This window comes from Schistocerca cancellata, chromosome 2 (genome assembly GCF_023864275.1).
Source record: "Schistocerca cancellata isolate TAMUIC-IGC-003103 chromosome 2, iqSchCanc2.1, whole genome shotgun sequence".
NCBI lineage: Eukaryota > Metazoa > Arthropoda > Insecta > Orthoptera > Acrididae > Schistocerca > Schistocerca cancellata.
In genome coordinates, this window is record NC_064627.1 from 697,393,707 (window position 1) to 697,417,189 (window position 23,483).

At 39.3% G+C, this 23,483-nt stretch overlaps 1 protein-coding gene across 1 annotated transcript in view; it reads right to left on the reverse strand.

Moving 5' to 3' along the window:
- The window catches only part of LOC126162473 (ATP-binding cassette sub-family C member 12-like), a 516,794-nt gene that overhangs the window by 50,712 nt on the left and 442,599 nt on the right, over positions 1–23,483 (reverse strand). The window contains exon 26 of the mRNA XM_049919007.1: positions 18,816–18,960. Within this exon, the coding sequence (XP_049774964.1) occupies positions 18,816–18,960 (145 nt within the window). The remainder of the gene's footprint in view (positions 1–18,815; positions 18,961–23,483) is intronic.

Genomic DNA, 23,483 nt, shown 5'->3' on the forward strand with positions numbered 1-23,483 from the left:
ACACCCCAAGTGAAACAACTGAGAAAGAGGAACTCATAAAAGAAGCAAGGAAATTCACTAACATACAAATAAACCTTTTTGTACAGAGACTAAGTGAAGAAACTTGGTATGAAGTGTATATTTGTGAAAATACTAACAAAAAGTTTGAAAAATTCATGGAAATCTTCATGTCATACTTTTTTTCCATTCAAAAAAACAAGAATGTCAACCTAACTTCAAAAAGAACAAATGGATTACAACAGGTATTAGAATCTCTTGTGCAGAGAAAAGATTACATGACATAGCAAAGACACAGAACATGCCTCCTGAATTTCATTTGTACCTGAAGAATTACAAGAGGATCCTCAAAAATGTTGTAAGGAAAGCTAAAACAATGGCAAATGACAAACACATTGAAAATTCAAAAAACAAATCTAAAGCTATATGGGAAGTTATAAAAAATCAAACAACAAGTGAAACTAAACAATATAAAAATATGAACTTATGTTTTGAAGGACAAATGATTTCTTGCCCAATAGAAATTGCAGGGACCTTCAACAAATATTTTGCAAACATAAGTGATCAGTTGGTGAGTGGACTGGAAGAACACAACAAAATATCACCTCCATCATGCAATAGTGTGAGAAATGTGTCTACGTCTTTGTTCCTTTCACCTGCAAATACTGAAGAAATTTTATCAGTTATAAAAACCTTGAAAACAGGGTACTCATGTGGAATTGATGGAATACCAGATGCAATTATTAAAAAATGCTGTCTTGCCTTAGCCGAACCCTTGACACACTTGTGCAACAGCTCACTGGCATCAGGAACCTTCCCTTCATGCTTAAAAACAGCAAAACTGAAACCACTGTTCAAAAAAGGAAATCCAGAATGTGTTTCAAATTATAGACCAATAGCCCTACTGCCTGTATTTTCAAAAATTTTAGAAAATGTTTTTTTATAAGAGATTGTCTGATTTCCTAAATAAAAATAAAATTCTCTCTCCTTCACAGCATGGCTTCTGGAAAGGCTATTCAACTGAAAGTGCAATATTTGAATTTCTTAATGAAATCTATACTAAACTGGATGCAAGTGAGTTTGTGACAGGCATATATCTTGATTTATCTAAAGCTTTTGATGCCATTGACCACAATGCCCTACTGCAGAAGCTTGACCAATTAGGAATTAGAGGTACATCCAATGAGTGGCTCAAGACACACCTATGTGGTCGCAAACAGATGGTTGAAGTGCAATATACTGACCATAAAAAAATCAGCTACTACTATTCAGGATATGAAAATGTGAAATATGGCATCCCTCAAAGATCAGTATTAGGACCCATTCTGTTTCTCCTATATGTCAATGATCTTATGTTCAACAAGTATTGCCAAACTACGCTCAAATTTGCAGATGATACAAGCTTCCTTATTAGTGGTAAAACAGAAGAAAAACTTAAAGACTCAGCTATCCAAACAATGAACAGTGTAGAACAGTGGTTCAGCTACAACAAGCTAATTATAAACAAAGAAAAGACAATACAACTGAACTTCATATAATGTAAAAGGAAGACACCACCCAAACATAGAACTTGGGTACAGAGTTCTTGAAAGTGTTGACAGCACTAAATTTCTGGGGCTCTGGCTCCAGAACAACACAAAATGGGAGGTACACATTGAATATTTGCAAAGAAAACTAAGCAAAACCTGTTACATGATACGGATCTTGAAAAGTTGTTGCAGCAAAGCCAGCCTGTTAAATGTATATTACTCCTATGTGCATTCTGTAATTAAATATGGCTTAATCTTCTGCGAAAATACAACAACAAATATTAAACTTTTCAGGATGCAAAAGAGAATACTAAGAATTATTGAAGGGGTAAACAATACGAAATCATGCAGACCCATATTCAAAAAACTGTCAGTTCTTCCTCTTCCTTGCATTTTTATCTATGAAACATCAGTTTTCATCAAACAAAATATCGATAGACACCCAGATATCTTATTAAAAAATGAAGATATACATGCACACAATACAAGGCAAAAATCTGAGCTTCATATGAAACAGGTGAGAACATCATTGTGCCAAAAAGGCACACTACATACTGGGATAAAGATTTTCAATAATCTACCTAACCATATTAAATCAATAGGTAAAATCTGTAGTTTTAAGGCTGAAGTAAAGGCATATTTAATTGATCATTGCTTTTACAGAATATATAAAAGCCAAACAACAAAAATAAAGATGCATTATTAATATTCTACTTTGTATGTTGCCTGTAAGGTTTGTTGTATGTATGAATCTTTGCTAAATTACTTCAATATCTAGTCCTCAGGATTGCAATACAAACTGTATTTTATCTTGTAAATACCTAACCATGTCCAATATCCTTGTATATATTCTATACATATAGGATTTGAAGGACTAAATAAAATAAAAAATAAAATAAAAGCCCTGCATTGACTGACCACAGTCCCAAATTGATCCACCATAACTACCTCAAAATCATCCCTTATACACCTTCCAAGAATTCCTCACATCCTCCAGCATTGCTTCACAACCCTTCGTCAGGTCCCTACAACATGACCCTAATCTGTCCTCTGCAGAACTCCAGGCTCCGAATTCCCTAAAAGCTGATGATTTCATCGTTATCCTCCCAGCATACAAAGGATCTACCACTGTAGTACTTGACTGAAAGGAGTGTGTTATTAAAGGTCTACACCAGCTGTCTGACACCTCTACATACAGTGTCTGCCATCAAGATACAAAGTCACCTGCAGTCACTCCTTAAAACCTCAGGCCCCTCACAAGGACTATCACCTCAATCCGTAGAACTTCTCACATCACCCAAACCATGCAACCCCACCTTTTACTTTCTTCTTAACCTCCACAAACCCAATCATCCTGGCCATCCTATAGTTGCTATTTTCAAAGCACCCACTGAACATACATCTGCCTTAGTTGATTAACACCAGTACCCATAGTACAAATATTCTTCTCCTACATCAAAGATACCAGCCTTTTCCTAGATCATCGGAAATCTGCACCTGTCCCACTCCCAACACACACCTTCCTTGTCACCATTGATGCCGGCTCCATCTATATCAACATCCCCCATGTACATGGTCTGTCTGCTGCTGAACATTTCCTCAGTCAGTGCCCACCTGATTCCAAATCTATGACATATTTCCTACTCACCTTAATCAACTTTATACTTACCAACAACTACTTCACCTATGAGGGGTGGACATACAAACATATCAGGGGTACAGCCATGGGAACCAGAATGGCTCCTTCCTCTGCCAATATTTTCATTAGTCACTTGGAGGGGGCTTTCCTGGGATCCATAACTTATCAGCCCCTTGTCTCATTTAGATATATTGATGACATCTATACCATATGGACTCATGGTGAGTCCATATGGAAATTACCCCACCAGCCTAGTTAAAAAGCAGATTTCCCAAGCCATCACATTCAATTCTGGTAGTGCTAATCCCTCCAAAAAACAATTTTAGAGCACACCATTGGTGACTCAGTATCATCCTAGTCTAGAATGTGTTAATCAGCTACGTCAACAGGGCCATGACTTTATAAAATCATGCCCTGAAATGAGATCCATTCTGTCTGAAATTTTGCCCACAACACTTAGAATTGTTTTCCATCACCCTCCCAATGTCCGCAATATTCTTGTTGGACTCTACACAGCTTCTACACCCATCTCCCTATCCTATGGCTCCTACCCCTATGACCATCCCCAATGCTAGATTTGCCCTATTCACCCATCTACCACCACCTATAAAAGCTCTCTAACTGACAAAACTTATACAACCGAAGGGAGAGACACCTGTGAAATGACATGTCATATTCTAGCTGTTATGTAAACACTGTTTGGCCTTCTACATTGGCATGACTACCACCAAATTATCAATTGGGATGGATGGGCATAGGCAGAGGGTATATACAAGCAACACACAACATTCTGTATCAGAGCATTCTCTACAAAATGACAGTCATGACCTCAGTGCCTATTTCACCACATGCGCCATCTGGATTCTTCCCCCAAACACCAGTTTCTCAGAACTCCGCAGGTGGGAACTAGCACTAATACATGTCTATGGTTCTTACCACCCATCTGGCCTCAATTTACGTTAATTTCTTCCATCTCAGCATTACTTTGCAGTAACTACTCCTATCTTCACTCTGTTTTAGTTTTCTGCACCTTTCATTTTCTGAACTATTCATTTTTCACCACCCCCGTCCCACCCATGTTACAAATGATTACTTAGCTTTTCTGTATTACAACTCATGCATGATGTTTTAGTAGTAATCTCTGTCTTGTATATTACCCTGTCTTCCACCTTTAAACTCTCAGGTTTTCAAATCTTGTCCAGTACAGTCCCCAACAATCAGTCTCTCCTTTTTATCCCATCTGGTAAGTCCCCCCTGACTCACAGTTCAGGCTGACTTTTCTGACCTCTACCCCTTTTCCTAAACCCCTCCAGTCCTTTTCCTTCAACCCTCTTCCTTCCTCTTCAACCCTTCTGCTGAAAAAGGAGCCACTGGCTCTGAAAGCTTGCAGAAGTGTGTTCTCCTGCTGCTGCTTGGTGAGTAGATTTTTTTATCTGTCCAATTACATTATATTGTCAGACTTTGTAAGGGAATAAATATACTGTGAAGCAGGAGTCAATATGCTTGACTCTTTAAACAGATGTTTGCAAGATGATTATGGTTAGCACCACATATTATTCTTACAACACATTTTTGAGCAATGAAGACTTTCCTTCTTAAAGTTGAGTTCCCTAGAACATTACTGATCTTATTGAATGAAAATATATACATATGACAAATTGCTGATTTGCCTTTCTTCAAGAGATCTGCAAAAGTGGCTGAACTAAATTGTTTTAGATGTTCCTAAATGAATTTTTTCCAGTTTAAATTCTCATCAATATGAACCTAAAAATTTTGATGTTTCCACCTTAGTTATTATTCTTCACCATGTGTTACACTTATCAATGGTGTAGTATTACCAGATGTGCAGAACTGAATATATTGTGTCTTTTGGAATTGAGGAAAAAAATGCTCAATAATACTTTAAAGAATATTAATTACTATGTCTTCTGTTATTATATGTTTTTTTGATTGATTACAATACTAGTGTTATTTGCAAAAAGAAATGATTCTGCTTGTTATAATTAGATAGAAGATCATTTATGTATATGAGAAACAATAGTAGATGTAAGATTGAATCTTGTTGAAACCCATAAGTGTTTGCTCCCCAGTCCAACACATACACCCGCATAGTTACATTGTCCTGACTGCTTAAATAGAAGCAGCACTGAACCTTGACTTGGGTGAGAGATTATGTCAGGTGGATTGGGTGAGTGAAGAAATGAGACAAGGAGCAGTAGGGAGTGTTGGGAAGGGCAGCTGCTGGTTAACAGGGAGAGACAGCATCCACATAGGATATTAATGTGGCACCAGTGAGCTTTCTGGCTGCAGGAGGAAGAGTTGAGCATTGTGCACAACATACATGATTTGAATGGCTGTTTCACAACCCATGCCATCTGGATACACCCCCATAACACTAGCTTCTGTGAATTATGTATATTGGTATTGTCCTTGCAACGCATCCTTTGATGCCATAATCTTCCTGGCCTCAGTATCCACTAACTGCTGCACCACACCATCCCCACCTCTGCACCATGACTCTTTCTTTGCTCACCCTCCTCCTCTGATCTGTCTCTTTCTCCCTCTGTGCTGTCTTCTCTCCCAATCTTCTCCTCCACATCACTGGAGAAGATCCAGCTGAAAGCTATCAAATGATCTCAGTCTTGTTTATATGCCTATTAGTGACTCATTTCTTCAACTGTTTGGTGAATTGTTACTCCTACTTACTAGAACAGATATATCAAGTAATCAAACAGAACTGCTTGCTGAGATAAATGATATTGTAACTCATGTTGGAAACTTTAGTGTGTCTGACGTCAATATGATGAAAGATGAGGTTGATATTATGAAGTTATGGAGGATGCTCTGATTAAAGTTGAGAATGGGGTATATGACTGTTTTCTGGAAGTCATCTTAATTGTTTGATTGTGTTGTTTTATACTCATAACATGCTCTTTTCCTCATGAAAGAAAGCCATAAATTAAAATCAAATAATTTGAAAGCCCACTAAAACACTTCATTTGAGTCATGTGATGCTTGTGACACCACTGGCTAGCATGCTGTTCGCAGCGTATATTGTTTTGGAATTTATGTTTTGAAAAATAGGTTGCAAGTGGTGTGTGGTGCCACCTTGTACAAATACATCTATAAAAACTCCCCAGAAATTGTTTTTGAGTGTTCCAGAGAATGAGGAGATACATGAAATGTGGATGCTATTTGCTCATAGAGATGCAATTTTTTTCTTTCTTCATTTTCTTTTCTGTTTTCCTCTTCGCTTAATACTATTTCCTTCTTAAGTTTGCTTTATTTAGAATACAGTTATGTGAGAGATTTATAAATTCTGTATCATATTACGTTTTAGTAGCTATTTTCATTTATTAGCTTCATTTTACACCAGATTAAACTAGGATGAATCATAAGGATGGTGTTGAGAACCTGTGTTTCATGCCTGATGTATATCTTAGAGAATCAGAGAAATTATATAACAACATTTGACCACATTATTATTCCCAAACAAGCCATTGAAGATACTAATTTGTCACTTCTAATTGTCTCCACTGAGCCTATTATAAAGCTGTTTGATTGAGAAAAAGAGAAAATTGGATATTGCGTGGAACGTATGAGGAAATGTAAGAAGACCAGGGAATTATGATAAAATGAATGTTGGTCATGCCTAAGTACTTTGAAATCATATTGCTTCAGCAGCAATTAAGTAGGTGGTAGGGCAACAGATTCTTTAAGATTTCACTGCATCAATGCACATTTTATACACAAAATTAGCCAGTAGTTTAAATCAATGACATGAAGATACAGAAAAACTGCAATGTGTAAATCTGTTGAAGGGAAACAAGTTTTGCAATTCCTCGCAAGTATTATTAAGCTATCTAAAATTTTGAGGATTGAGAAAAGAGGTACATGGAAAACAATGGTAGTTCTGGTAACAATGAGAGCAATTAACAGTCAGAATTATCTTCTGAATCAAAAAGATGTCACTATGTTGTATTGTGCATGTTTTCACACGCTGCCATGGAAAACCTTGTCAGTATTGTCTGAGCAAACAATTCAGTTCCAGATTCTACATCTACATTTACATCCATACTCCGCAAGCCACCTGACGGTGTGTGGCGGAGGGTACCTTCAGTACCTCTATCGGTTCTCCCTTCTATTCCAGTCTCGTATTGTTCGTGGAAAGAAGGATTGTCGGTATGCCTCCGTGTGGGCTCTAATCTCTCTGATTTTATCCTCATGGTCTCTTCGCGAGATATACGTAGGAGGGAGCAATATACTGCTTGACTCTTCGGTGAAGGTATGTTCTCGAAATTTCAATAAAAGCCCGTACCGAGCTACTGAGCGTCTCTCCTGCAGAGTCTTCCACTGGAGTTTATCTATCATCTCCGTAACGCTTTCGCGATTACTAAATGATCCTGTAACGAAGTGCGCTGCTCTCCGTTGGATCTTCTCTATCTCTTCTATTAACCCTATCTGGTACGGATCCCACACTGCTGAGCAGTATTCAAGCAGTGGGCGAACAAGCGTACTGTAACCTACTTCCTTAGTTTTCGGATTGCATTTCCTTAGAATTCTTCCAATGAATCTCAGTGTGGCATCTGCTTTACCGACGATCAACATTATATGATCATTCCATTTTAAATCACTCCTAATGCGTACTCCCAGATAATTTATGGTATTAACTGCTTCCAGTTGCTGACCTGCTATTTTGTAGCTAAATGATAAAGGATCTATCTTTCTGTATATTCGCAGCACATTACACTTGTCTACATTGAGATTCAATTGCCATTCCCTGCACCATGCGTCAATTCGCTGCAGATCCTCCTGCATTTCAGTACAATTTTCCATTGTTACAACCTCTCGGTACACCACAGCATCATCTGCAAAGAGCCTCAGTGAACTTCCGATGTCATCCACCAGGTCATTTATGTATATTGTGAATAGCAACGGTCCTATGACACTCCCCTGCGGCACACCTGAAATCACTCTTACTTCGGAAGACTTCTCTCCATTGAGAATAACATGCTGCGTCCTGTTATCTAGGAACTCCTCAATCCAATCACAAATTGGTCTGATAGTCCATATGCTCTTACTTTGTTCATTAAACGACTGTGGGGAACTGTATCGAACGCCTTGCGGAAGTCAAGAAACACGGCATCTACCTGTGAACCCGTGTCTATGGCCCTCTGAGTCTCGTGGACGAATAGCGCGAGCTGGGTTTCACATGACCGTCTTTTTCGAAACCCATGCTGATTCCTACAGAGTAGATTTCTAGTCTCCAGAAAAGTCATTATACTCGAACACAATACGTGTTCCAAAATTCTGCAACTGATTGACGTTAGAGATATAAGTCTATAGTTCTGCACATCTGTTCGACGTCCCTTCTTGAAAACAGGGATGACCTGTGCCCTTTTCCAATCCTTTGGAACGCTACGCTCTTCTAGAGACCTACGGTACACCGCTGCAAGAAGGGGGGCAAGTTCCTTCGCGTACTCTGTGCAAAATTGAACTGGTATCCCATCAGGTCCAGAGGCCTATCCTCTTTTGAGCGATTTTAATTGTTTCTCTATCCCTCTGTCGTCTATTTCGATATCTACCATTTTGTCATCTGTGCGACAATCTAGAGAAGGAACTACAGTGCAATCTTCCTCTGTGAAACAACTTTGGAAAAAGACATTTAGTATTTCGACCTTTAGTCTGTCATCCTCTGTTTCAGTACCATTTTGGTCACAGAGTGTCTGGACATTTTGTTTTGATCCACCTACCGCTTTGACATAAGACCAAAATTTCTTAGGATTTTCTGCCAAGTCAGTACATAGAACTTTACTTTCGAAATCATTGAACGCCTCTCGCATAGCCCTCCTCACACTACATTTCGCTTTGCGTAATTTTTGTTTGTCTGCAAGGCTTTGGCTATGTTTATGTTTGCTGTGAAGTTCCCTTTGCTTCTGCAGCAGTTTTCTAACTCGGTTGTTGTACCACGGTGGCTCTTTTCCATCTCTTACGATCTTGCTTGGCACATACTCATCTAACGCATAATGTACGACGGTTTTGAACTTTGTCCACTGATCCTCAACACTATCTGTACTTGAGACAAAACTTTTGTGTTGAGCCAACAGGTACTCTGAAATCTGCTTTTTGTCACTTTTTCTAAACAGAAAAATCTTCCTACCCTTTTTAATATTCCTATTTATGGCTGAAATCATCGATGCCGTAACCGCTTTATGATCGCTGATTCCCTGTTCTGCGTTAACTTTTTCAAATAGTTCGGGTCTGTTTGTCACCAGAAGGTCTAATATGTTATCCCCACGGGTCGCTTCTCTGTTTAACTGCTCAAAGTAGTTTTCAGATAAAGCACTTAAAAAAATTTCACAGGATTCTTTGTCCCTGCCACCCGTTATGAACGTTTGAGTCTCCCAGTCTATATCTGGCAAATTAAAACCTCCTCCCAGAACTATAACATGGTGGGGAAATCTACTCGAAATATTTTCCAAATTATCCTTCAGGTGCTCAGCCACAACAGCTGTTGAGCCAGGGGGCCTATAGAGACATCCAATTACCATGTCTGAGCCTGCTCTAACCGTGACCTTCACCCAAATCATTTCACATTTCGGATCTCCGTCAATTTCCTTCGATACTATTGCACTTCTTATCGCTATAAACACGCCTCCCCCTTCACTGTTCAGCCTGTCTCTACGGTATACATTCCAATCTGAGTTTAGGATTTCATTACTGTTTACGTCTGGTTTCAGCCAACTTTCTGTCCCTAGTACTATATGAGCATTGTGACCGTTTATTAATGAGAGCAGTTCTGGGACCTTTCTATAGACGCTCCTGCAGTTTACTATTAGCACATTAATATTGTTATTCCCTGTTGCATTTTGCCTACTCCTACCTTGCCGCGTCTCAGGAGGCGTCTTGTCGGGCTTAGGGAGGGGATTCTCTAACCTAAAAAACCCCCATGTGCACTCCACACGTACTCCGCTACCCTTGTAGCCGCTTCCGGCATGTAGTACACGCCTGACGTATTCAGGGGGACCCTACATTTCTCCACCCGATAGTGGAGGTCGAGAAATTTGCACCCCAGATCTCCACAGAATCGTCTGAGCCTCTGGTTTAAGCCTTCCACTCGGCTCCAAACCAGAGGACCGCGATCGGTTCTGGGAACGATACTACAAATTGTTAGCTCTGATTCCACCCCGCGAGCGAGGCTTTCCGCCTTCACCAATTCCGCCAACCGCCTGTACGAACTGAGGATGACCTCTGAACCCAGACGGCAGGAGTCATTGGTGCCGACATGAGCAACAATTTGCAGTCGGGTGCACCCAGTGCTCTCTATCGCCGCCGGTAGGGCCTCCTCCACATCTCGGATGAGGTCCCCCGGCAAGCAGGCAGAGTGAACACTGGCCTTCTTCCCCGACCTTCCCGCTATTTCCCTAAGGGGCTCCATCACCCGCCTAACGTTGGAGCTCCCAATAACTAATAAACCCCTCCCCCCCGTGTGCCTGCTCGGACCTTGCTGAAGGAGCAGCCACATGTCCACTCACAGGCAGAGCGGGCGATGCCACACGGCCAGCCTCCACATTGACCCTTCCTTCAGTTTTAAGACTATTCTGTAACTTATTACTGTGTCATAGTACATCTGTACAAGTTTCCATGCGATGCAGTTTTCACATTTCTTATTTCCGCAAAATAAAAACCTGGGTTGTTTTTCAAGAATGAAGAGACCATAAACACATCAACTTTCAGAAGATTTCCCCTACCAGCCCTCACAAAATTCCTTTGTATTGTTACTTAAAAATTGTAAATATATTTCCCATCACTAAATAACTAAAATGTTTGCAGAAAAGAAGGTTTCACCTACCAGCCTTCACAAAATTCCTTTTCATTGTTACTTAAAAACTGTAGATGTGTTTCCCATCTCTAAGCTATGGAGTCTGAGGCACCTTGCCATGGTCTGCGCAGCTCCCCCCATCGGAGGTTTGAGCCTTGGGCATGGGTGTGTGTGTTGTCCTTAGTGTAAGTTAGTTTATGTTAGATTAAGTAGTGTGTAAGTGTAGGAACTGATGACTTCAGCAGTTTAGTCCCATAGTTACTTACGACCACCCCCTCACTAAATAATTAAACTGTTTGCAGAAAAGATACAGAAGGACAGTAGTAAATTTTGGCTAACATTATTGTCTTACTCCTAGCTTGTGATGTTTCCAGAATGTCAGCCAATAACAGAGAATTTTTGATTATGTGACCATATCTTTACATTTAATAATTTTAACCTTTAGTTACATAAAAATAACATGTATTTTGTTATAATATTGACCAAAAATGCTATCTGAATGCTATAGCCATTCAGAATAACAATAGTCTGAACCATATTTTTAACATAAGAAAATTACTTGCACAGATGAGAATGTAAAATGTTTTGTTAATTTGAATGAAGAATTTTCGTGAGAGAACAGAAAAAGTAATGTATCTGATATAACGATGCTGCCAAAACCAGATGCATTTCCAACAGGGATAGCTGACAGTAACTCAAAATCTATTGTGTCTGAAGAATCAGTGTGGCAAAGACTATCTATATTTTCTTAACAATTGCATCACAACCAGTGGAAGAAGTATTGGAGTGCATTTTGGAAATAGCTTAAAAATGTGCACTTGTGGTGAAAAGGTACTCAATTCTGATTTGTCTGCTATGCTGAGAGAGAGAGAGAGAGAGAGAGAGAGAGAGAGACAGAGAGAGAGTGGAGGGGGGAAAAGGGTTAGGGAAAGAAGGAGGGAGGGAGAGAGAGAGAGAGAGAGAGAGAGAGAGAGAGTAATTGAAGAGTGTGCAGTTAGTACTATATATGGTGAAGGAATTGTGAAAGAATTGAATTGTGGAGAACTGAAAAAGCCTCCAGATAAAACAGAGATCTGTATGGAAGTACAGTAGCAAAGTTGAAATATACAGATTTTGTTTATGGAGGAGAATTTTTACTGATTCATCTATTAATTATACTGTATTATATTTTATGTTAGAAATACTAATGGTTGGTTGGTACAGTAAATTCTGACATAATATTGTGTTTGATTGGAATGATGTTTTGTAATGAACTGGTATGTAGGATTCTATATTTTGATTATTGAAGATGTTCACTGCTAGTATGATTCATATTTTTGTGAGTTTTGTGCTTGGTGCGAATAAGGCTCTGGGACATGTTGAATTAGTTCTCACATCAACTTCCTTGTTACATCATCTCTTCATTCCTATCATTTGTAACACTTATCTTTTCTGTTACTGCATCCTCTTTTATCTAGGATGAGATGATAATTTTATGAACCATCACAAAGCAGAAATATTTTTTCTTTGTCCTTTTAATAATGTGTAACAATAATAATAATAATAATAATTCTGGATTCTTTCATTTTCACCCCAACAGGCTTAGTGTTTTGCCATTATACTAATTTTGCTGAAACTCAGCCACATGATAAGATCAGTTTATTCACTTAACCTTCAACTTATGACATGACGTGCATTTTGATAAGAATCTATCTACTTTATCTACTAAATTAATGCTGTCTTTTGACTTATTTATGACATTGTGCCCTTGTTATTTGTTTATTTAATCCATTATTCCAACATCCATGCCACACAACATAATTACTCATGATGATATTTTGCTTTGAACATCACAATTAGTCACTTGCTAAAATAGGAACACTAGCTACTTAAGAAAAGATGATGAGAGATAAGTTGGTTTGAGATGATTTGGAAGTATGATGGTGGTGATGGTGGTGTGATGGTATAGTTTGCACTGATGAGATGCTTTAGAGTTTTTAATATATATGCCTGAAGTCTGATTTTTCTTACTGCTTTGGTCTCTGTATAAACATTATGAACATGTATTGGATTACTCTGTTATCATACATAATACAGTATGAGATAATTTTAACTAAAGCTAAAGAACTGTATGCTTGTGTCTGTATATGTGTGGATGGATATGTGTGTGTGTGTGTGTGTGTGTGTGTGTGCGTGTGTGTGCGAGTGTGTGTGTGTGTGTGTGCGAGTGTATACCTGTCCCTTTTTCCCCCTAAGGTAAGTCTTTCCACTCCCTCTCCTTCCCTCTTTCCTGATGAAGCAACCGTGGGTTGTGAAAGCTTTATATTTGTGTGTGTGTTTGTGTGTTTTTTATTGTGTCTATCTACCAGCACTTTTCCATTTGGTAAGTCACAGCACCTTTCTTTTAATGTATATTTCCCATGTGGAATGTTTCTTTCTATTATATTCATAAAGAACTGTAATGTTTTATAAGGTATACAACAAAACTAGTTTAAATACAAATATTTATGGTTAAATTTTTATGCGACTCCTATTGGTATCAAATGATGTAGGAAGTATGTGCTGTATGTGATTTAACAGACAGGCAAAAGAGCCTGTATCACTGGAGACAGTCCCACTGGTTAATCCAAAGTCATAGCACAGCACCTATCAGCCATATTAATTCAGATAAACCCTCTTGATGCCAAAGTTTAAACCTATGAAACAAACTGTGGGAATAAATAAACAGTGATTGGCAACAGTAAACTTGTTGCATTCAGGTGATTACTGTGAGTGAAGATGCAATCTCTGGGAAAATGTGAGCTTAATGAACACTTCTTGATACATGAAAACTTTCGCTATAAATGACAAATGCATTATAGAATTATAGCATTTACTATTTTGTTACTACACTTGTTGTTTTCTTAATAATGTTTGTGCTCTGCAGAGCCATACTGAAGCAATGCTGCACCTTCAGCAGAACTGTCAAAGCTGTGCCTAGTCTGCCCTGGTTTTAGTGGTTTTATGACGTGAGATTAAGGATGTTGCATTTTGCTGGATCTTGTATGACCTGTAGGCTTTAACACAAAATATTCCATCAGAACCAACAAAGATAAGTACTGTACTTTTCATTTTCACATAACTTCATTTTTAGCACATAAAAATTGTTTATTCTCAGATCTTTATGCACAGATGGAATTGATGTTATTTAGCCAAATGAAGGATGTGAAATCACTGTGGTGCAGAGATCCACACCTTTCCTAACATGAATTTCTCGATTCTACAAATAACATTTTAGGTCATGCAACCACAGCTACAGAACTTGTACATCATGTGAAGAACAATCAAACAATTTAAAATCAGAGATGGTAAAATAGTCTGTATTAAATTGAGTGAAAGTCCAAATTTGCAATAGCTGATTATTGTGTTTTTCTATGTATGATGACCAGTTTCACATCCTGGAGATATATCTTCAGGTCATATCTGCATATGGAATGAAACTACATAAGAAAAGGTGACAATAATCAATATAACCTACTGAACAAAGCAGACAGTAAAGCTGGGTTCACACACACAAGAAAAGTGCCACCACAGCTAATGGCATACTGCAGTTGCAACGCAATTGCACATGTGAATGCCCAGTTTTTAGTGGTACAACTTAAGAGATGCAACTTTTGTCAAGCCACAAAAAGTTCAGCTCAGTTGTACCACTATCCTACCACCAGTGCTCCCTGGTGGCAGTATTTCAAAACATGAGCATTCTGTCACAGTTATCATTTAGTAATTTCAGCTGTAATTCATTCGATTTCAGTATGTTTTTAATTTATTTCTAAAAAGAACTGAAAACAGTTGTCAGCAGGTACACTTTCACAGCTACTGGAACTACAAGAATAGCACTGTGTGTGTGTGTGTGTGTGTGTGTGTGTGTGTGTGCAATATTTGCTTGACATATCCCACACTCTTAAAAGATTTTTGAATAAGTAAGTAAATAATCTTAATATATGTAACCAAAAACAGTGAGTTGTACAGTGAGACCAAACATTCCATAAATTGTGGATTTTATACAGGAAATAGCTCCAGACTGTCATGAGGCAGCTGTTAAACTAAAAATTAGTTATTTGAAATGCCTATAACAACAAATTCAACGAGATTCTTAATTTTTGAAGAGTGGTGTGTCTGTGGATGATATTTACATGCCAGCTGGTAGTTAGTTTGCCACTGCAGATGGCATTTTTGTCTCTCAATGTTATTTATATTATAAAGATGTTTGTGGTCCCTGATTTATCCCTGTGCAAAATCTATTGTTGGATACAACATTTGGGTTTTGTCTTTCTTGTATTGGGCTCTTTGTCAGAGCTCTAAAAAGCCATAATATACACTATAACATTCATATCCACTGATATGATTTCAATTGATGCCATATTGAAAGCTGTGGCATCCTGTATGAATGGTAGCTCATGATGCCACTACAGAAAGCCACAATCTTTGGCACCACATTAGGTGTGTGTGTGTGTGTGTGTGTGTGTGTGTGTGTGTGTGTGTGTGTGTGTGTGTGTGTGAATCTGGCTTAGATGTAGTCACATGTGCCATGACTTCCAAGATGCAAGTGTGCATAAAAACAAAACTCTGTCAAAAAACAAGCCTGGACAGCACATGACAATCCGCAGTGGAAACAAGGAATGTAAGGACATACAATCCTTGGGAGCTGTTAACGTACTAAAAATATTTAAATATATTGGCATTCATCAAATAGAACTGCATCTTACAGTGCTAGCCACACACAGAATACTGTGAGGCTGAACATGTGCCAATCCATTATGGGTTGAAAATTGCTATATCTAGCAGTAGAACCCAAATTAAAGGACATGCAGATTGGACATTGGAAATCACAGTAACAATATTGATTTCAGTGTTAAATAACAATCGAGTACAAGAGATCAAAAATATTAACAATTATACTTATGAGAAGAAAGTACACTCAAAATTACAGCTAAGAAAACTAGACTGCCTGGTACATCCACAACAAGATAACAAAACCCAAATGAAGGCTTACTCCTAGATGGCAAAGTATATTAAACCAACAAAACTACAAAAACAAATTTTTATAAAAAATATAAGAAGTATAAAAATAAACAGCTGTTGTGGATTTGGACTTTCATTCAGTTTAATACAGAGTATTTTATTATCTTTGATTTTAAATTGTTTGATTGTTTTTCATTGTTGATGGAGTGGTCTTTATGGATGACAACTTGAGCTACATTCACTTGTCAAATGGTAAAAGCCTTAAATAACAATATATTTCCAGTTGGTATTTTTTGTGATCCCTCCAAGCCCTTTGATTGTGCAGAACATGATAGTCTCTTATTGTTAGAAAAAATTACGTTTTATGGAACTGATGACTTTACACACAGCTTGTCTGAATCATACTGGACAGACAGAATGCAAAAGGCTGTGCTAGATAATTTAGACAATTTCAGAAAGGTAGAAATTTTAGTTTTTTAGTTACTGTGGTAAAATAACAAAGGGAGTCCCAGAGGGTTTAATGACATCATATGGAATAATTTTGTTTGGTTCACTTAAAAAAATTATTGATTGCATAAAAGTGAGCAATGACAATAATATATGGTGTTCACCCATGCACATCATGTAGATACCACTTCAAGGAACTATGCATTTTAACTTCTCTTTCACATTACATTTTTCCCTAATGAAATTTGTCATAAATAATCCACTACAATTTGAGAAGGACACTGATGAGTACCCCTATCACACTAGAAGGAAAAACTGACCTATATTACCCATTCTTAAAGCTGCCAGTAGCTATTTTCAGTCATTTGCCCCAGTACAACCGATAGATACACATTCCTAGCTTTGGGAAGAAACACTCCTTAATTTTCTCAATAACCTCAACTCCTCTTCGAATCTGAATTTCACCTGGTCCTTCTCCAAAACTTCCTGGATGTTGACCTTCATCTTGTGGAAGCTCACATCCACACCTCTGTCCACATCAAACCCACAAACAAACAACAGTACCTTCACTTTGACAGCTGCCATCCATTCCACATCAAACGCTCCCTTCCCTACAGCCTAGGTATTCATGGCAAATGTATCTGCTCCAGTGACGAATCCCTCAACAATTACACCAATAACCTGACCAGTGCTTTCCACTCCCACAACTATCCTGCAGACCTCGTCCACAAACAGATCTCCCGAGCAATACATGCCTCCCCGTCCAACAACAATGTTACTTCACCCAGACCACACAGAAGCATCTGCCTTGTCACCCAATATTATCCTGGCCTCGAATACATAAACAAATTACTCTGCCAGGGATATGACTTTCTCAAGTCAAGCCCTGAAATGAGATCATCCCTTGACAATATTCTCCCCACACCACCCAGAGTTGCCTTTCGTCACCCCCCCTAACCTCCGTAACATCCTTGCCAAACCCTACGATATTCCCAGACCACCTTCTCTACCCAGTGGTTCCTACCCCTGTAACCGATCCCGTTGCAAAACCTGCCCCATGCATCCCCCCACAACCATCTACTCCAGCCCCGCTACTGGTAAAACATACACAATTCAAGGCAGGGCCACGTGTGAAACAACACATGTCTTTTATCAACTGACATGCCTGCACTGCACAGCCTTTTACATCAGTATGATGACAACTAAACTGGCTGAGTGCATGAATGGGCACAGATAAACTGTCCGCCTAGGAGATGTCCAATACCCAGTAGCAGAGCATGCCCTCCAGCATAATTCTACGGACCTAGGAACCTGCTACACCGTACGTGCCATTTGGCTTCTTCCACCCAACACCAGTCCCTCGGAACTGCGGAGATGGGAACTTGCACTCCAACACATCCTTCCATCCCACCATCCCCCTGGACTGAACCTACGTTAAACAACCTCACTCCCATTTACTCTTTAGTTTTCTCCTTTTTCCCTCTCCTCTTTAGCCATTCACGCATCTTTTCTTCCTACATAGTTGTGTTTATCTTTATACTATATACCTCTTTACTTCTGTATGCATCCTCTTTGGTTTGAAGCTGGCACAGTACTTACAATAGAATTTCTTTGGCTTCCCTCTGACAACCCTGCCTCCATCCTTACTACCCTCCCTGTTTACCTCTCCCTGTTGCTTCATATCCTGGGTTGTGAGTAGCTGAATCTACTTTCCCTTCTTCTGTTTTTTCCCCTCTCTCCTCCCTGATGAAGGAACAAAGTTCTGAAAGCTAGGAATGTAAATTTTCTGTTCTGTTTTGTGTATCTATCGGCTGTACTGAGCAGAGGTAAGTACTGGCCAGCCCCTCTATCTCTTTGTTAACAATAGCCTAAAATGTCTCACAGGCAGGTACTGAAGTAAGTTTTAAATCTAATTTTAAAATCATTGCTTCTGGATAACTCCTTCTGTTTCATTGATGAAGTTCCAAAACTGGTAGCTAAAAAAAATTTAAAATTAAAATTGCATGAGTAGGAATAAAATGATACTGTGTTCCTTATTGTTAACACTAATCATGTATACACATCCTGTAAACTGACTTGTTCCACATAATTTTGATAAAAGAATTGTTCAAATGATGTTGCAGTGATGCTGGATAAGGGATGGGTTAATTGAATATCAACTAGAAATGCTATCCACTATCAAGGTTGCTTATTTCAAGATTCACTGCTTTTACTGTTGTGCCGTAAACATCATTCCATAATTTTCACCATTTGAGATTTTTTTGAGCAGAAATAAATATTCTTTATATTCAGCAATGACTTTACAGTCATTCTGTGGTTTTGTACTAACAAAATAAATTTTTCAAGCAACAGATTAGTCATCATTCAATGGAGCAGTATTTCTGAATTAAGTAAAATTTACCAATCTTCTGATTGTTCTTTATTTTGAAAGTTAGTGCTTTATGCCCTGGAGGCCAGAATTTTAATTTCACATTGTGGAAGAATATACTTCCTTCTTCCGCCCATGTATATGCTGATTTGTTGTTAGTTGGTACCACATCAATATTCTGAAAAGAGAGAAAACTATAAATGTTTGCATGTAATGCAATGAACCAGTACACTTTGGTACTTAACAAAATGTTTCTATTATGAATAAATAAAAAAGAAATAACACTAACTATGCTACAAAAACAGAAGAGTTATTTTTTGTTACAATAGTCTTAGCATAGGCTTGATTGTAATAAAATAATAAGAATAATACTAACAATAATTTAAAAACAGCATTGGAGATACTGAATAAATCTAGAAGAGAATAGCAGGACTTGTTTAAAAAAGAATAAACAAAAGATATTCAATGAAAATCATTAACCTATGCACCAATGTAACCACATGCTGATGAAAACATAAATGATCTGTGTGAAAGGATGTAGAAACTAAAACAGACACCAAAACCCACTACAGGATGATGATGGGATATTTTAATGCAAATTTAAGAAAAAAATTTAGGAAGTATCCTCGCTGATGTACAGGAAATTGGATTGACAAACTACAAATGGAAGGGAAAATGAAAGATTATATTACATCAAATACTAAGCAAATTGTACAGATAGTGATGTAATCAACTATTAAAAAGGATGAGTATGTGACAGGCATATTCTTAGCTCTTTGCAGAAACTACAGGCATATTCTTAGATCGTTACAGAAACTACAGGTAAATCTTATATCATAAAGAATAGTCTCTCACCGGACTTCATTTTGGTCCCATTTTTATTTAACTTATACACCAGCCAGTGACCTAATGATAGTAACTCAAAGAAACTTATTTGAAGAGGTTGAAGAAAAAGTTACTAACAGTCTAGTAAAGCTTGATCAGTATTACAAAACACTGAGACTTTGCTTCAACCACAATAAATAAGAAGTCAGCCCATTCCACCTAACCAACATGATGACAAAGAACTGAATTTAATCTTCCACAACAAATCTTCCGCCACAAATATTTAGATGAAACTTTTGACAGATCTCAGACTTAAAAAAAAAAACACATAGAACTAAGAGGAAAAAAAGCTAAAATCAAGATATAAATATTAAGAAAACTTGCTGGTGCAAGCTGGGGATCTAAAGCAAACACATTATGAACTACAGCACAAGCAGTTGTGTGTCTTGTCTCCGAGTACTGTTCTCCTGTTTGGAGTAGAAGCAGCCATGGCAATGAAATATATATTTATCTAAATGACATAGCCAGGATTGTGATAGGAATTCTTAAATCGACACCAATATTCTTGTTGTTAGTTCTCACTGATATTGTTCTATCAAATTTTTGACAACAAAAATAAATAACACTTGAATTGACAAAAATCAAAAGATCCAGACACTTACAAATTCTTGAAACAATGCAGAATACACCATACACCTGACTAAAATCTAGAGAAACAAACTGGGTAAAGAATGGTCAACCCTCTTGAGCAAACTATTATCTAACAAAAGAATGGAGGAATCAGTGGCCATTCTTCCTTGACTATGAGAAGATAGGCAAAGCAGGTATGACCATACAACTCCCAGAAGAGGATCTTAAAAGAAAAGCATGGAGTTCCCTCAATGGTGTAGGAACTAGCCATGCCACAACTAAAGCAGCACTACATGAATAGGAATGACTGATGTTGACAAATTTGACATTTAGAAAGCAGAACAGTGGACGCAGCTTAGTTTGTAGAGCACAACATGAGAGAAGTGATTGTCTCTGTGGGGGCACAGTAACCAGCTGCAACTAGGGGAGTGAGGGGGATCCTGGATGAAAGGGTTTATGGACTTTAGGAAGCACGTAGATTATGGAAACCAATCTTAAATCTGCAGAAAGAAAAGCAACTCGCAACCTAAAAACTGATCCCGACCTTATAAACATCCATGCTGATGAAGGCTGCAGGGATTAACTGGCAGAGACTTCACCAACTGTCTCATACAGCCACCTAGAAACCCAAGCACAGTGACCACATGCCAGAAATCCAGCAGAATATCCAGTTATTCTCAAATCATTAGGTCCAGTCCCGAACCTCTCCCTGAGTCTTTCTCTCTCCTCGACCCCATCACTCCCCACACTGCTACCTTCTACTTGCTTCCTAAATTGCATAAACCCAACCAACCAGAACATGCCCCTGTGGCACCCACAGAGAGAATCTCTGCTCTTGTGGATTAACACCCTCAGCCTATTACACATAATCTATCCTATTATACTCTCCTGGAAATGGAAAAAAGAACACATTGACACTGGTGTGTCAGACCCACCATACTTGCTCCGGACACTGCAAGAGGGCTGTACAAGCAATGATCACACGCACGGCACAGCGGACACACCAGGAACCGCGGTGTTGGCCGTCGAATGGCGCTAGCTGCGCAGCATTTGTGCACCACCGCCGTCAGTGTCAGCCAGTTTGCCGTGGCATACGGAGCTCCATCGCAGTCTTTAACACTGGTAGCATGACGCGACAGCGTGGACGTGAACCGTATGTGCAGTTGACGGACTTTGAGCGAGGGCATATAGTGGGCATGCGGGAGGCCGGGTGGACGTACTGCCGAATTGCTCAACACATGGGGCGTGAGGTCTCCACAGTACATCGATGTTGTCGCCAGTGGTCAGCGGAAGGTGCACGTGCCCGTCGACCTGGGACCGGACCGCAGCGACGCACGGATGCACGCCAAGACCGTAGGATCCTACGCAGTGCCGTAGGGGACCGCACCGCCACTTCCCAGCAAATTAGGGACACTGTTGCTCCTGGGGTATCGGCGAGGACCATTCGCAACTGTCTCCATGAAGCTGGGCTACGGTCCCGCACACCGTTAAGCCATCTTCCGCTCACGCCCCAACATCGTGCAGCCCGCCTCCAGTCGTGTCGCGACAGGCGTGAATGGAGGGACGAATGGAGACGTGTCATCTTCAGCGATGAGAGTCGCTTCTGCCTTGGTGCCAATGATGGTCGTATGAGTGTTTGGCGCCGTGCAGGTGAGCGCCACAATCAGGACTGCATACAACTGAGGCACACAGGGCCAACACCCGGCATCATGGTGTGGGGAGCGATCTCCTACACTGGCAGTACACCACTGGTGATCGTCGAGGGGACACTGAATAGTGCACGGTACATCCAAACCGTCATCGAACCCATCGTTCTACCATTCCTAGACCGGCAAGGGAACTTGCTGTTCCAACAGGACAATGCACGTCCGCATGTATCCCGTGCCACCCAACGTGCTCTAGAAGGTGTAAGTCAACTACCCTGGCCAGCAAGATCTCCGGATCTGTCCCCCATTGAGCATGTTTGGGACTGAATGAAGCGTCGTCTCACACGGTCTGCACATCCAGCACGAATGCTGGTCCAACTGAGGCGCCAGGTGGAAATGGCATGGCAAGCCGTTCCACAGGACTACATCCAGCATCTCTACGATCGTCTCCATGGGAGAATAGCAGCCTGCATTGCTGCAAAAGGTGGATATACACTGTACTAGTGCCGACATTGTGCATGCTCTGTTGCCTGTGTCTATGTGCCTGTGGTTCTGTCAGTGTGATCATGTGATGTATCTGACCCCAGGAATGTGTCAATAAAGTTTCCCCTTCCTGGGACAATGAATTCACGGTGTTCTTATTTCAATTTCCAGGAGTGTATAAAAAACACCAACCATTTCTTCCATTGGATCTTCACAGTTCCTGTTCCTTTAAGACTTGTTGCTCTGATCCTCAATGTCAATGTGACCTCCCTCAACAATAATATTTACAATGCCCATGGCCTATCTGCTACAGCACTAACTTTCCCAGCAATTGAGTAACTCCAAACCTACAATCTCCTTCCTGGTCATGATGACAAAGTGTATCCTCACTCACAACTACTTCTCCTTTGAAGGCATCACCTAGAAACAAATACTTGGAACAGCAATAGGCATCTACCTGGCACCATGTTAATTGGACATCTAGAGGAATCCTTCCTGACAAGACAGAATCTCAAACCCCTTACCTGGTTCAGATTCATGAATGACATCTTCATGATCTGGAACAAGGGTCATGACACCCTTTCCAGTTCCTCCAGAACCTGAACACCTACTTCTCCATTCACTTCATATGGTCCTCCTCAACCCAACAACCCACCTTCCTTTATGTTGATCCCCTCCTCAATAATGGCTATATCAGGACCTCCATCCACATCAAACATAACAAACAGCAACAGTACCTCCATTCCACAGCTGCCACTGAAATGAATGTGTACCATAATGTTGCTTGAGCAATGGTAGAACACAATATATCTCTGTTTAATGAACCATTTGATACCACTCATTTTTAGATGATGTTTCTCTGAAAAATGCATATTTTATGTTCATTATGGGAACTTTCATAAGTATTATGTATTGCATATCTTATGTTTCATAACTGGAGTTTGTTATTTTGTTGTTTGGTGACTATTATTTGAAATTTCATTTACCTTTTTACATTTTTCCTATTATATTTTGGAAGCCCATTTCTTTAATTTTATGTTACTTATGAAAATGTTAATTTTTCTTTGTAATTGGATTCCTTTCTTTTGTCATTAACCAGGAGATAATTACATATTTA